General features: G+C 44.4%; 3 protein-coding genes across 3 annotated transcripts in view; 2 read left to right on the forward strand and 1 right to left on the reverse strand.

The window, feature by feature from the left end:
• Positions 1-7,496: 7,496 nt before the first annotated feature.
• Positions 7,497-12,765, reverse strand: RAD1 (RAD1 checkpoint DNA exonuclease). Its single transcript, XM_015615263.3, has 5 exons — positions 12,483-12,765; positions 10,838-10,946; positions 9,925-10,183; positions 9,487-9,585; positions 7,497-9,162 (listed from the first exon to the last, which is right to left on the reverse strand). The coding sequence occupies exons 1-5, from the start codon at positions 12,675-12,677 to the stop codon at positions 8,979-8,981; spliced, it is 846 nt and encodes a 281-aa protein (XP_015470749.1). The 5' UTR covers positions 12,678-12,765; the 3' UTR covers positions 7,497-8,978.
• Positions 12,766-12,817: 52 nt separating this feature from the next.
• On the forward strand, positions 12,818-17,365 carry BRIX1 (biogenesis of ribosomes BRX1). Its single transcript, XM_015615261.3, has 10 exons — positions 12,818-13,007; positions 13,647-13,758; positions 14,152-14,195; positions 14,772-14,842; positions 15,211-15,260; positions 15,358-15,431; positions 15,529-15,579; positions 15,888-15,989; positions 16,509-16,637; positions 16,968-17,365. Exons 1-10 carry the CDS (start codon positions 12,834-12,836, stop codon positions 17,235-17,237), a joined length of 1,077 nt encoding a protein of 358 aa, XP_015470747.1. The 5' UTR covers positions 12,818-12,833; the 3' UTR covers positions 17,238-17,365.
• A 2,541-nt stretch (positions 17,366-19,906) lies between these two features.
• The window catches only part of DNAJC21 (DnaJ heat shock protein family (Hsp40) member C21), a 14,088-nt gene continuing 13,957 nt past the window's right edge, over positions 19,907-20,037 (forward strand). The window contains exon 1 of the mRNA XM_019005277.2: positions 19,907-20,036. Coding sequence (XP_018860822.1) covers positions 19,960-20,036 — 77 coding nt within the window. The 5' untranslated portion in view covers positions 19,907-19,959. The remainder of the gene's footprint in view (position 20,037) is intronic.

Raw genomic sequence — 20,037 nt, forward strand, 5'->3', positions numbered from 1 at the left:
TCGTTTTTGTCCCTTTCTCTTGCTGTAAACTAAGGGCAAGTTCCTGTAAGCAGGTGTTGCCTAGGTTATTTATCATCTAGCTCTCACAGGGCCCTTATTTTGCCAGCCCAAATCAACATGAGAAGATTGTGGAGGATGAAAACCCAGAAGATTTCAGCAGCAATGAGAGGAGAACTTTTTGCAGTGTGCCATGTATCCTTGCTGGACAGATCTTTTGGCTGCAGCAGCACGTAGTGGTGCATAACCAGCACCTGAGCACAGGGGTCATTATCCTCTGAGATGAGTCTGGGTTTCTGGGCAGGTGGCATAGCAGACTTTCTTCTGGAGCAGATAGTGGGGTAGAAGCACAGGTAGAGGGCCAATCTTGCCCTGTGCTGGCTGAGCAGGGGGCTCAGGAATGGCAGAATAGCCTTCCCATCTCTCCTCAGGTCAGCTCCATGGTGATGTGATGTGCTTCATGTCAGCATAAGACAGCAAAAGCCCAGGGAAGACCACGCTGCTCTGTGCTGCAGCAGACCACACACAGGGCCCTGGGAGAAGCAGCCAAGAAAGGGCCAGTGGAAAAGCTGGCAAGAAATCCCTTGGCGGGTGCCATTTCACTATACAGAGCTGTTAAAGCCCAGTTCATGTTCCTTGAGATTGTCTGAGAGTAGCTAGCTGGGGGGAAAGAGGTAGGTGGCATGTGATTTCACTGTTGGGTACTTCAGAGCGACATAAGTTACTGCTACAGTATGTATATTGTGTTTATACCACAAATCTGCTCTCTGGAGGGGCCTGGCAGGGGGGGTACCAGCCTAGAGTGTGCAGGAGTGGGGAGGGTAAGCCAAGAGGCTGAGGAATCACAAGGGATGTAGGAGAAGAGCTGGCTCATGGTACCGGAACAGGGGGTTCATGTGCCCTTTGCCTGTCTGACCTTCTCCAGGGAGGCTTTTACTTGGGTCAGCCCCACCAAAGCATCCTGAGGCTTTCCTCACACCCATGCCAGCCCTCATCTGAGCAAGAGGCAGACACAGAGGGCAGAGGCTCTTAGATGTGACAGAGGCCCAAGTGCTGCAGGGGAGAATTGCTGCCTCAGGTGGTGTGGTCAGGCCTCCCAGTGCAGGGCAGGTCCTGGGGCAGAGGCAACTCTCTTTGGCTGTCTGGAGGGTCAGGGGCTTCAGTCTGCTGCTTGGGATCCAGGCTGCAGAGCAGCTGTGCATGTTGAATAATGTGTGGAAAAGCTCTGGGGGAGTTAGGTGTGGAGGTTTCAGAGTAGCATAGGCAAGCAGATGTGATGTAGCCCAGCACATGTTTTGCAGGCACAGCTGTAACACAGCAAATTTTTTCAGTCAAATAATAATTGGTGTAAGACTTTTAGGACAGTTCAGTGATCTAAATCATCTATTAACTGGGTTTGGTCTGCCACAGAGGATACTGAAAGTACTGAATTTACTGTCTAAGCACAGTATAAGAGTTGGAATACCCTGAAACTTTTCATCTGTAGCACCACTTGGTTCTGCAGCCATGGGTCACTGTGTGTGCTTGTGGGTGCTCACCAGTTCTCAGCAGAGCATTTCATAGAAGTGAAGTTTCAAATGCTTTTCTTCATCCCTGCCTCCTCCTCTCTTTGGATCCTTCATGATCCTTTTGAACATAATTAAAAGAGACACTAAGCACAGACTAGAACCGTATTTTGTTTTGGTTTTATATCTGTGTTCTTCTCAGGGCAGTAACAAATTCATTCTTCTAAACAGTAATTTCCTTAAAACCCCTGTCTTAGAATTACAGGGGTAAATTGCAGCTGAATAAAAATCAGTGATTTAGTAAATGTCTCCTAATTTGAGGAAGCCTGAGTTAAAAGTTTTTTAACTACAGAGCAGATCTACCAGCCAAGTATGCTGGTAAGAAAGTCATGTGCTTTGCCCAAAACTCTTAGTTGCATTCCCCAGGCTTTGGTACCATGTGACAAAAAGTCTTCTGGGAGAAATGACAGCCTCTGTCGCATCAGACACAACAGTGGCATCCTGCACAGACTGTCACTAACATGTGTCTCCTCTGATGACCATTTTTTGCCTTTGCACAAGCAGCAAAAGTTTGTGCTTTTAGCCTTGCTGATGCCAGTCCCCCAGTCCTGCAGGTGGCTTCAGGAGGTTCTGTTTTGTGTTAGCCCCCTAGTCCCTGGGGCATTCTATGGCAATGCTTTGTAGGTATTTACAAACTTTTGGCTGCCCTGACAGACTCTTAATTGATCAGTTTAACACAGGTATTTTTGCAATCATCGGGCTTTCAGTCTATTATTTTAAAAGACTGCTCACATGGTGATCTGCCCAAATTCACAGCCCTCTTTGTACATTTTCCAACAGCCTGAAATGCTCAGACAGTTGGTAATGGGGCCTCCTACCAGCAGCTGGAGATTGGAAACAGGCAGATGTCAGTGACATCATCTCCTGCAAGGAGCTCAGGGCTGGAGCCTGTCTCCCCCTGTCCCCACGGGTGGCTGTCTGCTCCTGCCTGCCTGCTCACGGTGTGCTGGTGTTAACCCTGCCCGGCAGGGATGCTGCAGCTGGTACCCTACACCCAGTGACCCTCAGGAGATTAGCGTTGCCTGCATCAAAACACCCCAGTGTGCCTGTACGGGAAGCTGTTGCTCTGCTGTGATCACATTTCCCTTCGGGATTAGCAGAAATGCTGCTAATGTGATCCTGGGCTCGAGTTCACGGCACTCTTCCTGCCCTCCCTGTCGTAGAGCAGCAACAGTCCTGTTGCACGTTCTGAAGCCCTGTCCAAAAATGGTTGGATGCATTCGCTTCTTTGTAAACTCACTACTGCTCAGCAGGAGTCATCCCCCAAAGAGTCTGAGGAGAAAGGGGGATGCTGTATTAATTTTCCAGACAAAAAGAAAAAACTCAAAACATTCTTGAGAAAGAAACCTGTCAATCCTTCCCCTCAGAGCCTCCCTCGCAGCTGGAAAACAGTGGGGAGTGACAGCTCAAAACACAGAGGTCTGCACTGCACCATTCCTAGAAATAGTTTGTCTGGATTCTCGCTGTTCAAAGTGCAGCTCCCAGACGAGCAGCGCTGCATTCAGCACTTGGGGCCACAGGTGACTGTGAGCACAGCTGGACAGATGTTGCAGAGCCGGCGTTCAGGTACCCGTGCAAGTATTTCAGAGCCGGGCGCCGGCAGGGAGGTGCCGGTGGGGAGCGCAGGTGCTCCCTGGTTGTGCTGCTGCCGCATCGTCCCCGGCACGAAGTGCCGAGGGTCTGGGAGCCAGCGGTGGGAGCGGGTCTGTCCCCATGCCCTGCGCTGCCCGAGGGTGGCTGTGTGGCTTTCAGAGTGTCTCTAAATTTCCTGCCCTTCCTGCCACATGAAGAATCCGTGTCACCGTCCGACAGCCGGCGAGGGGCACGCTGGCAGAGTTTCCTCTGCAGATGCTTTGGCCAGTGGGTGTCTGGCACCGTGTTCCCTTGCAAATACCTACATAATTAAAGCCAGTCGGGGTCGCCCAGGCTGAGTTGCAGCATGGAGGGAGACGCAGCAGCTCTGCACAGCCTGTGACCCTCTTACAACTTTTCTGGGAGCCTTGGTCAGCTCTGGAGATTGACTGCTCGCAGTCTGGATATATCCCAGCTCCTCCGGAATCTGTTCCATGCCACTATTTAGTTTATTAGCATTATTTAGTTTTCGTTTATTAGGAGAGTAAATGTGGCCAGCTTGTTTGTCCAGAAAAAATCCCATTTCCCAGTGTGCAACAAGCAACTAATTACACAGTCAAGAGAAACACTGATTATTTATTCCAGTTGCACAAGCCTGGGTGCTCAGTGGTACTGCACAAATCAAACACACCAACTCTCAAAACTTTTTATGCTTTATACATTCTAGTGTCAAGGAAACTCCCCTGTCTGACCATTCTTGAGCCTCTCTGGCAGTCACACTCCCAGTGCCAGACTTCCACAGCTGGGACCAAAGCCCTTCGCAGTGGGTGGCACCAGGGCTGCAGTTGATGCCTCAAACACTCCACTCACAGTCAGACCAGGTTACCTTGCTGGTTCCACCCCAGGTATCCCATGAAAGAGTCTCAGTCATCTCATTCCAAAAAGCCATTTATTCATGGTGCAGTTACACAGAAAGGAGGGACCCTCAAAAAAGGAACAACGGGGAATTTTATGCCCTCACTGTCTACCCAAGTGTAGCTCTTCCTCTCCAGTCAGCTCCTGCCACCCTCTCCGTGTCAATTCACCTTGCTGGCATCACCCATCTTCATTTCTTGTTACCCTAATTGTCTGCCTCTGCTGTGTTTCCAGTGTCCACTCACTGGGCTGGTTTCACCGGGCTTTGTGCTCTTTGTTAATCACAGGGTTGGCAGTTCATGGCCTCTTGTCTCTCTCTGGGCTCACACCCTGCATCTCCAGTTCAGCGTGCAAACACAGCTGCCTGCACCAGATGTATCCCTCAACATTAGCAAACATAGGCATTAATGTTCATGGGCTACAAGGGACATAGTTCTTTTATTAATTAGTATTCTATCTTCTTTTGCTTAATGATTCTCTCAGTTCTTGTGCTAATTAGTCTGCACCCTCAGTCTTCATCTTCTTTGGACATGGTGGGCCATGAGTCAGTCTGTCATGATTTCTCCCTGCTGGAATTCTTTTTAGCCAGTCAGTCAGTTTCAGCACAGTTGCTGAGTTGGCTTTATTAGCTTCTCCCTTATCTTGGGACTTCTGCCAAATCTCCTTGTGGCCCTAAAATCCTGCATTCTTTGTGTCTACCTACTATCAGTGGTACATCCTTCTTCCCAAGCTTTGTTAACCTCCCCCAAGGTATGAGATCATCAAAGTTTAACAAGGCAATTCTGCCAACAAGTAATTTATCTTTCCAACACCTGGATATAACTTAGGGCTTCTCAGCTGCTATGTGTTTCATGGATTAAATCTCGCTTCTGGTTGATATGGGGTGCAAGCACCTAATTGGGTGGAGTAATTCCACACCTCCCTTGTGTTGCAAACCCATTCCTGCATTCCACCAGCATTTACTGGGTAAAATCCTAACAATATGTTCAGACAGATTTCCTATCTCAGACCTCCAGCTTTCTGCTCACTTGCTCTTGTTTGGTCAACTCCATGGTTACATCTGAACTGGAGGGGGTAGGAGGCCGTTCAGTTTTAATTCCCACACAGACACAGCCCCACCTCAAATGCTGACATGGTGGAGGTGAAAGTGGGAGTGAAACTCCCATTGTCTCTCTGCTCAGATTTTCAGTGGAATTACAAAAGGGAAGCTTTTCCTGGGCAGTGCCGTTCTTTCTAAACCCCCTTGGATGCATTCCACCAGAACACTTACACAGATTGGCGTTCATAGTCGTGGTGGACATTCAAGCCCACTTCTCACTTCTGTGAGAGTCTATCACTCCACAGAAATCACAGCTGTGTGGGGCACCCAACTGCATCTCCCTCTAACACTTTCTGCTTGGAAGAGCCCTTGCAATTAGCTGTAGCAATGCTAATGCCCTGCCCTGTTGTCCTTAGACCTGGCTAAGGACAGAAGTAGGGTAGAAAGAGGCTGAACCCACCAAACACATAAACACATAAAAATGAGTTTTTTTCTCAACAAGAAAGCATCAGTTGACTATTCTGCAGCAGCAGCATTTAAAAATAATTCCGTATTTTTTCAGTTTAATGTCAGTGTTTTTTAATGTTACTGTTAGCAAAAGCACTGCTTAGTGCTACTACACACAGTTTCTGCATATTTATTTTGGTATGACACACCTGCTGAATTCTTCAAGCTGCTACAAAATGAGGTTAAAAACAGGAAACAGCATTTGGCTTACCCCAGCTTTTCCAGCTGCTCCACTAACCTCACTAAAGACTCATCTAGTCAAGTATACAAGAGTACTATCTCCTTGTAAATTCATGTGTAAATAAATAATAAACAACTAAACTAAATAAAAGTTAAGCAACTGATTCTTTCCCACCACTGACTTTAAAATAGAGGTATAGAACTGAATTCCCCCTGGGGAATTTTGTCCTTTACAAATCCAAATCATTGTAGAAAGCCAAGGAGACAAATCCAACATATTGGAAGGCAGGAGGTAACAGCAGCACCAGTACTGTTGGTGTTTAGTTGCATGAAGATTTTCAGGAGCCAAAGGAATTATTTTGACTTCTGGAATCTTCAAAGACGGGTGGGGACCCAAGGCCTAATGGCAATAGTTTTCTGCAGAATCAAAGAAGTGCCTTCTTGAAGACCAGAGGTCAGTTCCTACTCTGAAAATCACAAATCAAAATAATTGGAGGGACAATCACTTGCCAGATTTGTGGGATGTGGGATGCCCACAGCCCCCAGTGCTGCCCATCAGAGCTGCCAGGCAGCACCTACCAGAGCTGAACCCAGGGGGAAGGCAATGGTTACAACCCACACCCCAGGAACTGGTTTACTTTACATGACAATTCTGACTGCTTGCATGCAGCATTTCAAAAGAAAGCAGGTGGGAAAAATCTAAGTTATGACAAGCTTCTTCTGTGATACTACTGAAGGAAAAAAAACACGAGCTGAACATTTCTACTGCAGGTTTCCTGTAGGCTGCAAGGGCAAAAGTCTTGTTAAATATAGAGACAAAATCTACCAAAAGTAACCTGAGTTATTGATCCCATACAAAGTGTAACAGGAAATCTACTGCAGCAGTGGAGATCTGCAGAATTTAAGTAACTTACTAGGTCAAAAAGACACAGTGCCCTTTCAGTCATCATCCTTCTCTTCACCCTTTTTATTTTACTCTTTGAATGCAGAAATGTAACTGAATACATCACAGCTGGATCCTAAATCAATTCACTGCCTTTCAGCACCAAGTCTGTACCCCAGACCTCCCACATTCTTGTCTCCCTAGAATCATATCCATGAAGTCAAAAGTGCACAAGCACCTCCCTATCTCTGGGAGACCAGGCCAGGACTCAGCCCATTTGGGGTATGGACATTATGTCCTGCACAAACCACATGTGTCTTCAGTACCTAATATTTACTAAATGCAAGTTATTTTCTGGTATTTTGAGGTGTTCTAACTTCTTAGTGTATTACTTCCATGATCACTGTTGGTAGGCTATAGAGGAAACCCTTAGAAGTACTATTTCAAGAAGTAACCCAACACATCTGTAGGCAATTATATAAAAATTCAAATCTTAAGCCACAATTCCTGAACACAATACAAGAAACTTGGATATTCTAAAATAAATCACACCAAGAAAGTGGTGTGTTCTACTTCATTTTTATCCTGTCACCCAAGGATTATGTAAATCATCCTTGATACTCAGTAGTCAGGGATAACATTAATAATTCCCAGTGACATCATAACTTTTTTTGTTGAAGAAACTGAGACAGTATGCCAGAAGGAAGTTCATTTATACTTGTCCTGGGTATACTTTAGTTTGGGAAAAACCCACAGTGAATAAGAGTAATTTAGCATATTAGGTATCTATGTCAGCCTTGTAGTTCAAAAATTTGTAATTGTTTATAAATTACAAACATTTAACTTTATTGTAAACTTTATTGAAATAAATGGATGATTTGCACAAAAAAACAATGAAAGTGAACTGTTAACACTGTGCATGCCAAAAATATACTCTTGCTGGACTAAGCAAGAGATGAAAAATGATCCACAACAGCATTTTAAACTTAAAATAAACCCAAAGGGTTCTGTTGAATTGTGGAGTAATCAATTTGGTAACATATGAACACACTGTTTTCCACAGAAAACAAAGAGCTGATCTGACAGACAACAAAACTTGACCAGAGTCTAAATCTGTAGAGACCACCTGCAGATTGCTGACTCTTCCATCACATCCCACAGCAGAGAGGCAGGGAGGGCTTGGACTCTGTGTGTGATCTGCAGACTCTGCATCCAGTCCCATGCCTGGCTGCTCCCAGGTACTTCCCCTTCTGAGCTGGCTGGTTGGTGTGAAAGGAGAAGGACTTTTGACCTAAACACAATCCATCTACTGTTCTGGAGATGGGACAGTGCAGAAAGCTGCCCAGGAACCACACTCTCTTTTCAGTGAGCCTAAGGTCAGCCCCATTTTTAGCAGTGATTTGAATACACTGCTGCATAGGACACAGGCAGACACTCCCCTGCTGCAGTTTAGGAGCAACTCCTGCTGCTGAAAAGGGCTACTGAGAAGGAAAACAGATTTCATAAATAAATTTCAATATGAAACTTTTCTCTCTCACCATTCTTAACACCACCAGTAGAGAGCAGCAGAGTAGGAAGAGGAACATGAATATACAGAAACAGTTCAGCTGCAGCATTCTTTGCAGATATCTAATAAACTACTTATCCAAAACAATGATGTTGCCACAATAGTTATGAGTAATGAGTAAGTAAATCCTGGCTTCTATATCAATTTACCAGTTTAACATCAGTTTGCAGACAAAACTGTAAATTGGTGTCAGATGGCATTCCAAAGACTTCAGTTATATTAAGAATTAATCAAGATGAGGAGAAGCCTAGTGGCTTGACTGACAACATGTCAGCATTTGCCAGCAAGACCTGCTGCTATTAAGAGATCAGTCTGAATATGCTGTTCTGTTACAGGACAAAATTGGTTTTAAGTCACTGAAAGTTAACTGGCTAACATAACAGCTAGTATTTGGGTTTTCCCTTGTGTAATTGCTTACTAAAAGCCAAAGACAAAAAACATAACACAAACTAAAATTCTTGGAGAACTTTGTAAAAAGCATCAATATATAACACAAACAGTAATTTAACATCTGTGCTGGAAGCAGTGTCCATAGGACATCAACCCCCCTTTCTGCTTTTTCAGCTTCAGTTTGAGTCAAGGATAAGAAATGTTTGCAGTGGAAGAAAATGCATCTTCAGCTTTCTTATTCCAGAGTTAAAAAATAAAAACAGTACTAACTCTATCAAACTTTACAGCTTTCATTCAGTTTTGTAAAAAAATATAATATTTTATATAACCAAAACTATATCACAGGCACTAGCACACACACACCTACAGTTCTGCTTCAGTGATGTTCTCATCAGGGCAACAATAGTATTCCACAAAACAGATCTGTCCATCTTCATTCCTAATCATATACTGCAGTGAAAGAAATCCTTGAGCATCTGTTCGAATGGACACTTTACAAGACAAAGCCAGTGCCTTTGTGGATGGTTTAAGCAAAGAAACCTTGTACCTGCAAGAGAAAAAACAGTAATATGAAAAAAACACATTGTACAAAGAGGAGCTGAAACATTACTCACGAATAAAAACCCAGAATAAACAAAAAACAATTAGGAACACGCTTATTTGGTCTTTACTTGGTAACAACATTAAACTGTCATTGTCAGATTGTCAGCACTTAGCTTTTGATTACATTCACGGACTTTTATCAGATGGGGAGTATTTTTGCCCCCCATACTAATAAAATAAATGTTTCAGTAATGCAAAACCACTTTTTGAACTTCCCATAAATAATGCACAACCTGGTGTAGAGGGCATCAGCCACAGACTTTCTGACCTGTTTGTCTGGGTCTGGTTACAGTGGAATGCTTCCATCAAATCAGAGTCCCTGGGATAGTCTAGATGTGCACTTCCAGCATTTCCAAAAGTGGATAACCTGGAAGACAAAAAACACCATCTCAAAATAACTGATGAGAGCTTTGTAAAAACTCTTCAAATGAGTCACTGTATCTCAATGACTGTTTCAGAAAACACTGCTGTTTGTTTCACTTTATTAAATCAAAAATGCTAAACTGTTTACACCAGTGTCACATTTACCAGGCTGTCAAAATGCTTATTACTAAGAGTACATCCTGTGATTTCCTATACTCATTACAATTCTTCCCAAAATGAAACAGTATTCTAAAACTGTTCCCCTCTCTCCACTGTGAAAACTTCCAGTCTTCACCAGAGGAAGCCAAGCATGAATATTTGAGTTTAAAGCTGTTTCTAGTACCTGAAGTAGGGTTTATCTGGAGACATGGTAATCTGCAGAACTTCACTGGTCATATCCAGTTCAGCAAATGCTTCTCGTAGTCCCTCTGACTGCAGGATAATTTTATTAACAACCTTTGTACTGCAGAAATCAAAATCTAACAACTCATCAGGTTCTTGAGTGTTGATTTTGCACACTGTTACTACTCCTCCTTCTTCCAAGAACAGCATCAGGGGATACCCATAACCACGGTAACACATTCTAAGGGCCGTTGATGTTCCTGAAAAAGAGAATGAAATATACATTCCGCAGAGACCATAGCTAGGACATTTGACCATTTTAGAAAACTCACATTTTTCTGGCAGAAGAGGCATAGATCAATTTGATTCACCTTGTTTGGTCCAGCCTCCAATATGTTACTGAAGCACACTTAGTGCTGCCTCTTAGATACTCTCTGAAAAGCTAATGGTTGGTTATGCAGTAAAATGAAATTACTTGTATAGAGACAAGTGAAATCCAAATAGTTTCACCCACTAGACAGGAAACACCAGCTGTGACAATGAAGACACGCTACAAATAGTTTAGAGGAATTGGAAAATTCTCATCATCCTCATCATCTTTTCTTACTACTCTTATTACCTGTGCAACCCAAACTGAAGTTAATGCAGCTGAGCTTGTGCTGTGGTCACACCCTCCTGTTGCAAGTTATCAGCACCTGAACCTCAGTTTTCCCAAAATCACAGTGCTTTTAGCACACTCAATTTAAATGGGTAGGTCAGTCAAAACCAAAACTGTAGAGGAATGAGGAGTTCAACACAGAGCTGCAAGGGTAGAACTGCCCAGAAAGCTGTCATGGTGTCATCCCACTCCACCTGGGTACACATCCTGCAGTGCCCACACAGACTTTCATGGATTCATGGAAAATACACCACACCTGGCAAGGAGCTGGTTCCAAAAATGGTGAGGCAGTCCAGAAGAACAGACAAACTGATCCGGAACATCACCGATTCCTCCTGAACAGAAAATTCCTGAAAAATTTCTGCCTGCAAGTTAAAGCAAAGGGATGACAAGTTGGGAGTTTCTGCAATTATTTCCAGTTTAAACTTCAGAGTTTCCCAAACAGAAATCAGTGCAACACAAAGCAATTTCTACATGCAACACAGTATTAATTATAAAAAAATGGGTCTTCATCCTTAAAACTGGGAAAATACTATCAGGCCACAATTGAAACAAGGTAGGATGGCATAAACATGAAGTCCTAAACACTTGTCATTTATGTACAAGCTACAAACTAAAGCCTAGACCTGCTCAATTCTGGAGCTGGAAAAATTCATGGAACTCTAAAATGTGTCACTCTTGTTCAGTAGCAATACTTACATTTTTTATGCTCAGAGCATGAATAAACATTCCAAGTACTGAATGTAAGAATGTAAGAACAAACCAGTGACTTCACCATTCTGAAATATGTGCTGAATCCTGCCTTTGACTAGCCTGATGGTGGTAAACTGCTCCATGCTATCCTGTTTGACACTGGCACTCACTGCTTTGTAGCACCTACAAGAACCAAGTATCTCAGAAATAAAGCAGGGTGTCGTGAGCTGTTTTTGGGAAAGTAATGTCATATTTTCATGGCAGCCCAGAAGGAAAACCCCATCCTGGGGTTTTGAGCACAGCACAAGTATCTTCAATCAGGAGTCTATGAATTCGTACTCTTTCACAGTTGACATAAATCAAACACTTTGGCTTTGGGATGAATTATAAAAACATTTAGAGAGGAATACAATGAGCGCTTCTTTGTGCAGCTAAGCACAGCATGGTCAGAAGGAGCCGTGAGTTTGGCAGACACCAATACATTAGATGAGGACACAAACACACTACACTGTTAATGTGCAGGGATGTACTGGGTGAAGGATTTGGAATTCCAGCAGCATGGACACCCATAAACAAGGGCAGCCTCACCATGGCCCTTCCTCCATGTCAGCTCAGGCACCTCTGCCTTGGCTCCAGCAAAGTCTCCCCTTCTCCACAGGTGAGCACATGGAATCATTAGGGTTGGAAGGGACCTCTGGAGATCATCCAGTCCAACCCCTCTGCCAAGGCAGGGTCACCTCAAGCAGGTGACACAGGAACACATCCAGGAAAGGTTTGAATGTCTCCTGAGAGGGAAACTCCACGACCTCCCTGGCATTCTGTTCCAGTGCTCCCTTAGTGGAAAGAAGTTCTTCCTCATGTTGAGGTGAACTTCGGTGTTTTAGTTTGTTTGAATTGCTCTCCTTCCTGTCATCACTGGTCACCACAGAAAGGAGTCTGGCTCCATCTTCTTGGCACCCATCTTTAAGATAAGTATGTGCATTAATGAGATTCTCTCTGTCTGCTGTTCTCCAGACTAAACAGGCCCAGCGCCTGCAGGCTCTCCTCACAACAGAGATGCTCCAGTCCTTTAATCATCTTTGTGGCCTTCGCTGTACCCTGTCCAGTGGCTCCTTGTCCTCCCGGCGCTGCGGCAGCGGCGGTAACCTGTGGGGGCCCTGTGCAAGGTCTGCAGCAGCCGTGCCCTCCCCCGGCCGATGTCCCCGTACCTGGATGAAGGCGTTGGCCTGGATGCACTTGGCATCCTCCACCGTCACGCGCAGCCCGCTGGCCGTGGCGAGGCAGGTGGCGTGGTCCTGGAAGTGCACGGCCCGCAGGAGGCTGGACAGGTGCCGGGCATTGTCCAGGCTGGCGGACAGCGCGTAGCGCTCGCCGCTGGCGGGCGGCTGTGCCGAGAACGGCATCGCGGCGGCAGCGGGAGCGCGGCGGCAGCGGGAGCGCGGCCCCGGGAAAGCGAACACAGCCAATGCGAGCGCAGGAAGTGAGATCAGACCGCCGCCAGCACAGGAAATCCCACACCGGAAGCGCGGCACGGGAGGTGGAGCAGGCGAGTGGCGAGCATGGCGTGCGGACGGATGGCGGCCAAGAGGAAGCGTGGAGCGGCGGCCGCGGGGCAGGCGAAGCGCGCCAGGAGCGCCCCGAGCGCGGGCGGCCCGCGGGAGCGCAGCGTTCCGCCGCAGGAAAACAGCAGCGTCCCGCCGCAGGAATACAGCATCCCGCCGCCCGTGTCCCAGGTACCGCCGCTCGGCCCGGGGCTCCGGCTGCCGGAGGGAACACGACTGCTTAGGCGGGACAAAGAGGTTTATTCGTAATCTTTTATAATGGCAGCACCGGTGAAAGTAAACGTGGCGGTGCGTTGTTTCCATGAGAATCGGGGAAAACTGCTGTTCTGGTTGATGTCGATGTGTTTACCTTAGTCTCAGAAGTATTGGAAAGAGTTGGGCAATTCTGTTGTATACAGAGGCCGTATGGAAATTGTGCCTGTTCCATTTAGGAATCATACAGAGAAGATTTCGGTAATTGTTTGATTGTAAAAAAACGTAAAGTACTGCATGTAAACACAAAGATTTCGCAACATGCTTGTCGGCAGGAAAAGCTGGGTTGTGCTCTGTCCCGGAGCCCATTTTTTAGGAAAACAGGCAATGCACGTGGCTTTTTAGTACCTCGGTGGGAGTGAAAGGATGTGCCTGTGAGCACACTGTGGATCAGGATGGGGACGGTTCCTCCTGTAAAAGCAGTGCCCCCCTGTTCTGTGGGCAAGTCTCCACTGCTGCCGAGAGCATTGGGCTGTCTGGGAAACTTATTTTTTCTGTGTTTTAACAGTATGAAGGCCAGAAGCTTCCCATGTAACTGTTGTGTCTTTTTTTTTTTAGGGCAAATGGAAAAACAAGGAGCGAGTGTTGATATTCTCCTCTCGTGGAATTAATTTCAGAACAAGACACCTAATGCAGGACTTAAGGACATTGATGCCTCACTCTAAAGCAGGTGGGGATTGAACATCATTCCTAACTTATATTTTGAGTATTTTTAAGCCAAAAGCTCTTAACATCCTGTTCTTTTATTTTTTTCTAATGTGGTACAGAAGAGCTTTGATGAAATTGGTGTCTTAAACAAGCACTTTTTGAGCCAACAAGTACAGCAATTGTTGTATGATAATATCTTCTGGGAAGTGAATCCTATGGCATCAGTCCTGAACCTGCAGTTTGTTTGTTGCTATGTTTATTTATTCCATAACATGACAGAAACAATGCAATAATTACCCTTTCATTTATAAACTAGTAAAATTAATTTTTGCTAAAAAGGCAAAAATTTATAGTTAAAATAATCTCGTGTACTAAATTGGTTTTTCAGCCTTGTAAATGCTGTTTTTTCTTCCAGATACTAAAATGGACCGTAAAGATCAGTTATTTGTAATCAATGAGGTAATACAGGATTTGTCTTGGCAATTCTTTATTTTATTTTATTTTCAATGGAATTTCAGTGTGCAAGGGAAAGGGGCAACCAAGTTCAAAGTGTAACTTTGTAGGGGAAAATAATTGGTATCCAAAAAGCACTCATTTAAACAGAAAATTGACTTTTGATTAATAAAACCAGAATGAAACTTTTAATTAGATACAGATTATCATCATGAAGACATACAGCATAATGTGCTTTACTGTGCAGGTGAGAGGTGTAATACAGCTTATACCTGAACAGTGCAGGACACAAATAGCAGCCAACCCAAATTTAGTAGGACTTTGAGAGTTTTGAATCTAGAACCTAATGTCTCAGGTCCTGTAGATTTAATGAAGTTATTACTCCTTGTAGTAAGTACATGAGATTTCAAAAAAAACCAAAAAAAAGCACAAGCCAAAATTATCAGTAGATGTCATTTCATAAGACAAGATCTTTGCTTTTGAACTTGAATTTTGGAGAGGGGAAAATATTAGGAATGTGGAAAATTTTCAAAATTGTCTTCGGGATGTTTGTAATCAGCTAATTTGATGTGTCTTGTGTAGGTGTGTGAAATGAAAAACTGCAATAAGTGCATCTTTTTTGAAGCCAAAAAGAAACAGGATCTCTACATGTGGTAAGGAAATGTTATGCTCTGTTACATTTCTGTTTATAGCTGCAGATGCTTCAGTTCTAGCTGAATTCTACTGTAATAGTGAAGGTGCATTAAATGGTGCTGCTTAGTTAAATTTGTTCTAATACTGCACTTCCATAGATAATGTAAATTTACAATGCATGACAGCTTTTGGAGACTGTTTGCAGAAACATTTAACAAAATTATTTAGAAAACAAATGTCTATTAGCATGTTAAAGGAACTCAGTGCAGTAACAGAAACTGCTTCAATACCAGAATAACTGTTTGGGGTGTCATGTGGAAATGCAGCATGTCGTCTGGATGCTGTTAACATTTTTCTTTCTCTCTTCCCCATCACCTGTCCTCTGCAGGCTTTCAAACACACCACAGGGACCATCTGCAAAATTCTTGGTGCAGAATGGTAAGCTGGTGGCCATTATTGTGTTTGTATTCTTGCTGTTTTGTCTGAAAAGTTTTCTATAAGTAATAATTTTTGGGGTTTTTTTAAATCACTGTAGTTCACACACTGGCTGAATTGAAGATGACAGGAAATTGCTTAAGGGGTTCAAGACCTCTTTTGTCTTTTGATCCAGTAAGTATAGATTTAATTTCATTTGGGTACATTTTTATTCTTTTTGCATGACTTGCATTTAGTCTTATATGTAAAATAATATTTTTATTTTTTGTAGGTATTTGACCGGGAGCCACACTATGCCCTGCTAAAAGAATTGTTTATTCAGGTCAGTCTGTAGTTCTGCTGTCTGGTGTTTCTTCACTGGAGATGGGTTTTTTTTGTTAAAAATGTTTAAATGTTAAAAATTGCAAGTGTTTTTTTCAAGTAGCAGTTTTACACTTCTGAACTTTGAAAAGATCACAAAGGATTTGGGTCATATTCTCAGCATGACTCAAGACACTTGTTCTTAAGTTTTGGGTTATGAAATATAACCTGGGTTTGAGATCTTAGTAAATTAAAATGAGTTTAAAATAAGCCATTTATATTTGACCTCTCCAATTGCGGATGTTCAGAAACACTGCCCTTTTTTTACAGATATTTAGTACACCATACTACCACCCCAAAAGCCAGCCTTTTGTTGATCATGTTTTCACCTTCACCGTCACTGATGAAAGGATCTGGTTTCGCAATTACCAGGTGAGTGGTCTCTCTTAGCTCTTCAGGAGGTCAGTGGGGTAATTTTTTATCAAGTCCATTAATTAAAATAAGATAAGAATATTTTTTTTTTTTAATCAGGATATGCCAGACCCTAGTGCTTGCAGATTCAGTGTTCTGAAATGACTTACCTTCTTCCATATCTCTGGAGAGATCTGGTTCACTGAACTTGAGTTGTGATTCTGTGAGGGATGTCTTGGTAGCAGGATATACTACTCAAGGCCTAAACTGTGCCTTAACCTAAATTGCTGCCTTGATCCAAAGTGATCTAGAGCTTGCTTTCTGTAGAAGAAATTCACAAATACATTGTACTCCAAAAGCTTGCTTGAATTTCAAAGAACTACTTTATGTATAGAACTGAGTTTATACAAATCTAGCTAATTGGGTACTGTACCTCGGATTTAAACTCAGCTATGTTAATTACCATGTGCAAGGTGCCTGCAAGGTCATATGCTTTGATTCAATCTGTGAGAAATAGAGAAAGTTTTCTTTTTATTGCAGATAATAGAAGAAGATGCATCTCTAGTAGAAATTGGACCTCGTTTTGTCCTGAACCTCATAAAAATCTTCCAAGGTAGTTTTGGAGGACCAACTCTGTATGAAAATCCTCATTACCAGTCCCCAAATATGGTAAGCAGCTCTTCCATTTTTTCTGTAATTTCTCTTTCATTTAGAAACTAATTTGAAAACCAGCCTTACAGTCAGTCTGTGCAGGAGCATCAAATATGCCTTCCCCCATGACCCTTTGTATGCCTAATGACAGTTTGAGAAGAGACTAGTTTTGTAATCATGAAATGAATGCAGGAATCATGTCACTGAAAAGATGACATTACACGTCATTATTACAAGATGAGAGCCTTGACCATTAAGCAGAGAAATTAGCATGTGTTTCTTTAATACCAGATTTCTTCCACCTTGCCTATTTGAAACATGATGAAATTTAAATTTTTACTTTCATAGCATCGAAGGCTGATAAGATTGTCAGTGGCAGCTAAGTTTAGAGAGAAGCAGCAAGTGAAAGAAGTGCAAAAGCTTAAGAAGAAAGGGACTAAGGTCCTTGTTAAAGAAGATCCTACCGAAGTGGTCTTTGAAACTCCAGCTGAAGAAAAGCCAGTGGAAATACAGCTTGTGAAACCAGAGTCAAAGCCAATTGTTAAAGATAAGAAGAAGCTACGCAAAATTCAGAGGAAGAAGCAAAAAAAGCTATTCAGAACTGAAGGATCTACATAGGTGTTACGAGGGATGAAACTTCATACAATATTAACTGAATATTGTAAATATTTGAATTTTCATTGTACAGACAAACATGTCTGAACTTCAGTTTTCAAGTAAACAAGACATACATTTCTTTATAAAGATTGAGTCTGCATTCTTCTATTGTCTTCTGGGATTCTGGGTTTTGAGACATAACATGGCATCTCATTCAGCCTGGCCTTAAACACTTCAGGGATGGGTCATCCACAGCTGCTCTGGACAACTTCTCTGGAGCTATTTCTTTATAACATACCATTAATCTAGTTCACAGTTCCTGACCTCATGATCTGGTTCTTTCACTGCCAAGTCTGTCTCTGTGTGCACTCACCCAAGCTTGTGTTTCAAAGTCTTGCTCATGCCCTTTTTCTATGTGATCCCTCTGTTTCAATTTCCAGCATAATGCTGAAAGGACACAGCTGGCTCAAGAGGAAGCTGACCTGTTAAATTTGAAGTATCACCTACCCAACAAGGCGAGGGAAATCCTATATAACTTTAGCAGCAAAGTGGTCTGTGTTTCATATGATTGGAAAAAAAACTGGTGAATATATAGGCGTGTCCTCAGTTCACATAATCTATTATCTAGACACAGTTGAGTTGGAAAGGACTCCCATCAGTATCATTGAGTCCAGCTTAACTCCTTGCAGAACTAACACATATAAGCCATTTGACTGAGGTCACTGTCCATATCCTTTTTAACTCTTGATGGGCTTAGTGCCATGACCACTTCCCTGGGAACTGACCACCCTCTGCATGAACAATCTTTGTGTCCACTAGGATTTTCCCTGATGCAGTGTTGTGGTTTAACTCAGCCCCAGAGCTGCCTGCTCACTCTCCCTTGGTAGGGTGGTGAAGAGAATCAGAAGGGTAGAAGTGAAAACTTGTGAATTGAGATACAGGTTTAGTAAAACCCAAAGCTTTTCTGTAAAGCAAAAGCCATGCACAGAAGCAAAACAAAGCAAGGAATTTATCAACTATGTCCTGTGGGTAGGCAGGTATTCCCCTCCCAGGAAAGCTGGGCTCTATGAGATGTAACAGTGACTGAGGATGATAAATGTGTCACTCTGAATGTTCTCCCCTTCTTCCTCTGGCTTTGTATGCTGAGCATGGTGTGGTGGGATACACCTGCAGTCATCTGGGGTAAGTTGCCCTGGCTGTGTCCCCTCTCAGTTTCTTGTGTACCCCTCTCTGGCAGGTGGATGAGAAGCAAAAAAGGCCATGAGTCTGAGCACTACTCAGCAATAATGCAAGCTCTTCTGTTACTATCAACACAACATTTGTATTTTCAGTACAAATCCAAGTACTCCCTAGCTGCTACTGTGATGAAAATTGACTATTCCGGCCAAAACCTTCTGTGACAAAGGTGTACGTTGGAGTGAGGTCCTCCTCAGCCTCCTCTCCAAACTGAACGAGCCATGTGACCTCAGCTGCTCCCAAGTCTTGCCCTCCAGACCTCTCCACATCTAAGCTGCCCTCCTCCTGGCAGACTCTGATAGCTTTCTTATATCCTTACATTGAGGTGACCCCAAACTGCCCCCAGCACTCGAGGTGAGGCTGCTCCAGTGCAGAGCAGAGCAGGACAATCCCATCCCTTGCCTGGCTGGTGATGCTGTGCTCCCCAGGACAGGGCTGGCCCTCCTGGCTGCCAGGGCACTCCTGACACGTGTTCAATTTGCCATGTTTGGACTAAACACTGAGATTAGGTCCTCCAGATCTTGCTGTCTGATCCAAAGCTCTATGCTACAGTTTGTGTAGTGCCTACTTACCTGACCTAGAGAAGGAAAGCCACTTGGACCAACCCTAAAACGTCTGAAGAGCACAGGTAAAAGGAAAAAGCTACCTTGAGAATTTGTACTGTGCTGGCTGTGCTTCTGAGCTCCTCAACACCCACAGGCATCAGAAATACCTATTTCAGAAATAGTGTGGCCAGCAGGCCTAAGGAAGCTGTTCTTTCCCTGTGCTCAGCACTAGTGAGGTCACATCTTGAGTCCAGTGTTCAGGTCTGGGCTCCTCAGTTCAGGAAGGACTTTGAGGTGCTGTGGCAAGCGCAGGAAAGGGAAACCAAGCTGGAAAGCACAACAAAGCCTGGAGAACAGGTCTTAAGAGAAGCAGGGGAATTTCCCCTGGAAATTAGAAGGCTCAGGGGAGACCTCTTTGCCTCCTTCAACTCCCTGAACGGAAGGTGTGGCCAGGCTGGGGTCAGACTTTGAGGCAACTGGCAGCAGGACAAGAGAACACAGCCTTAAGCCGTGGCAGGGGATGTTAACGTTGGATATTAGGAGTAATTTCTTCACAGAAAGGATGGTCGCACATTAGAATGGGCTGCCCAGGCAGGTTGGAGTCACCGGCCCTGGAGGTGTTTAAGAAAAGCCTGGACGCAGCATTCAGTGTCTTGGTCTGGTTGACATAGAGGTGTAGGGTCACAGCTAGGACTCGGTGATCTCGGAGATCTTTTCCACCCTCACTGATTCTGTGAATTCCAGCACAAGGTATCCGGTTAACCCGACACCGCGTGATTGCAGCGCCCGAAGCCGGCCGCGGGCCGGGGAGAAGCGTTCCCCGGGCCCAGCCGGCAGCCGGGTCACACCGCGCCGCAGGTCCCGCCCCTCCCGCCTCGCTCCTCCCGCTGCCGGCCTCTCCCCTGCCGGCGCGGGGTGCCCGCTGTCCCGGTATCCCCGCCCCGCCGGTCGCCGCCATCGCCATGAAGTGCCACTACGAGGTGCTGGGCGTGAGGCGCGACGCCGCCGAGGAGGAGCTGAAGCGGGCGTACCGCCGGCTG

This window comes from Parus major, chromosome Z (assembly GCF_001522545.3).
Source record: "Parus major isolate Abel chromosome Z, Parus_major1.1, whole genome shotgun sequence".
Taxonomy (NCBI): Eukaryota; Metazoa; Chordata; class Aves; order Passeriformes; family Paridae; genus Parus; species Parus major.

Coding starts and splice junctions, on each gene's coding strand:
- BRIX1 (XM_015615261.3), top strand. CDS start 12,834: ATGGCGTGCGGACGGATGGCGGCCAAGAGGAAGCGTGGAGCGGCGGCC. Junction 14,196..14,771: donor AGTTATTTGTAATCAATGAG/GTAATACAGGAT, acceptor TGTCTTGTGTAG/GTGTGTGAAATGAAAAACTG. Junction 14,843..15,210: donor AAACAGGATCTCTACATGTG/GTAAGGAAATGT, acceptor TGTCCTCTGCAG/GCTTTCAAACACACCACAGG.
- RAD1 (XM_015615263.3), bottom strand. CDS start 12,677: ATGCCGTTCTCGGCACAGCCGCCCGCCAGCGGCGAGCGCTACGCGCTG. Junction 10,184..10,837: donor TGGAACCAGCTCCTTGCCAG/GTGTGGTGTATT, acceptor TCTCTTTTTCAG/GAACATCAACGGCCCTTAGA. Junction 9,586..9,924: donor CCAGATAAACCCTACTTCAG/GTACTAGAAACA, acceptor TTTGTCTTCCAG/GTTATCCACTTTTGGAAATG.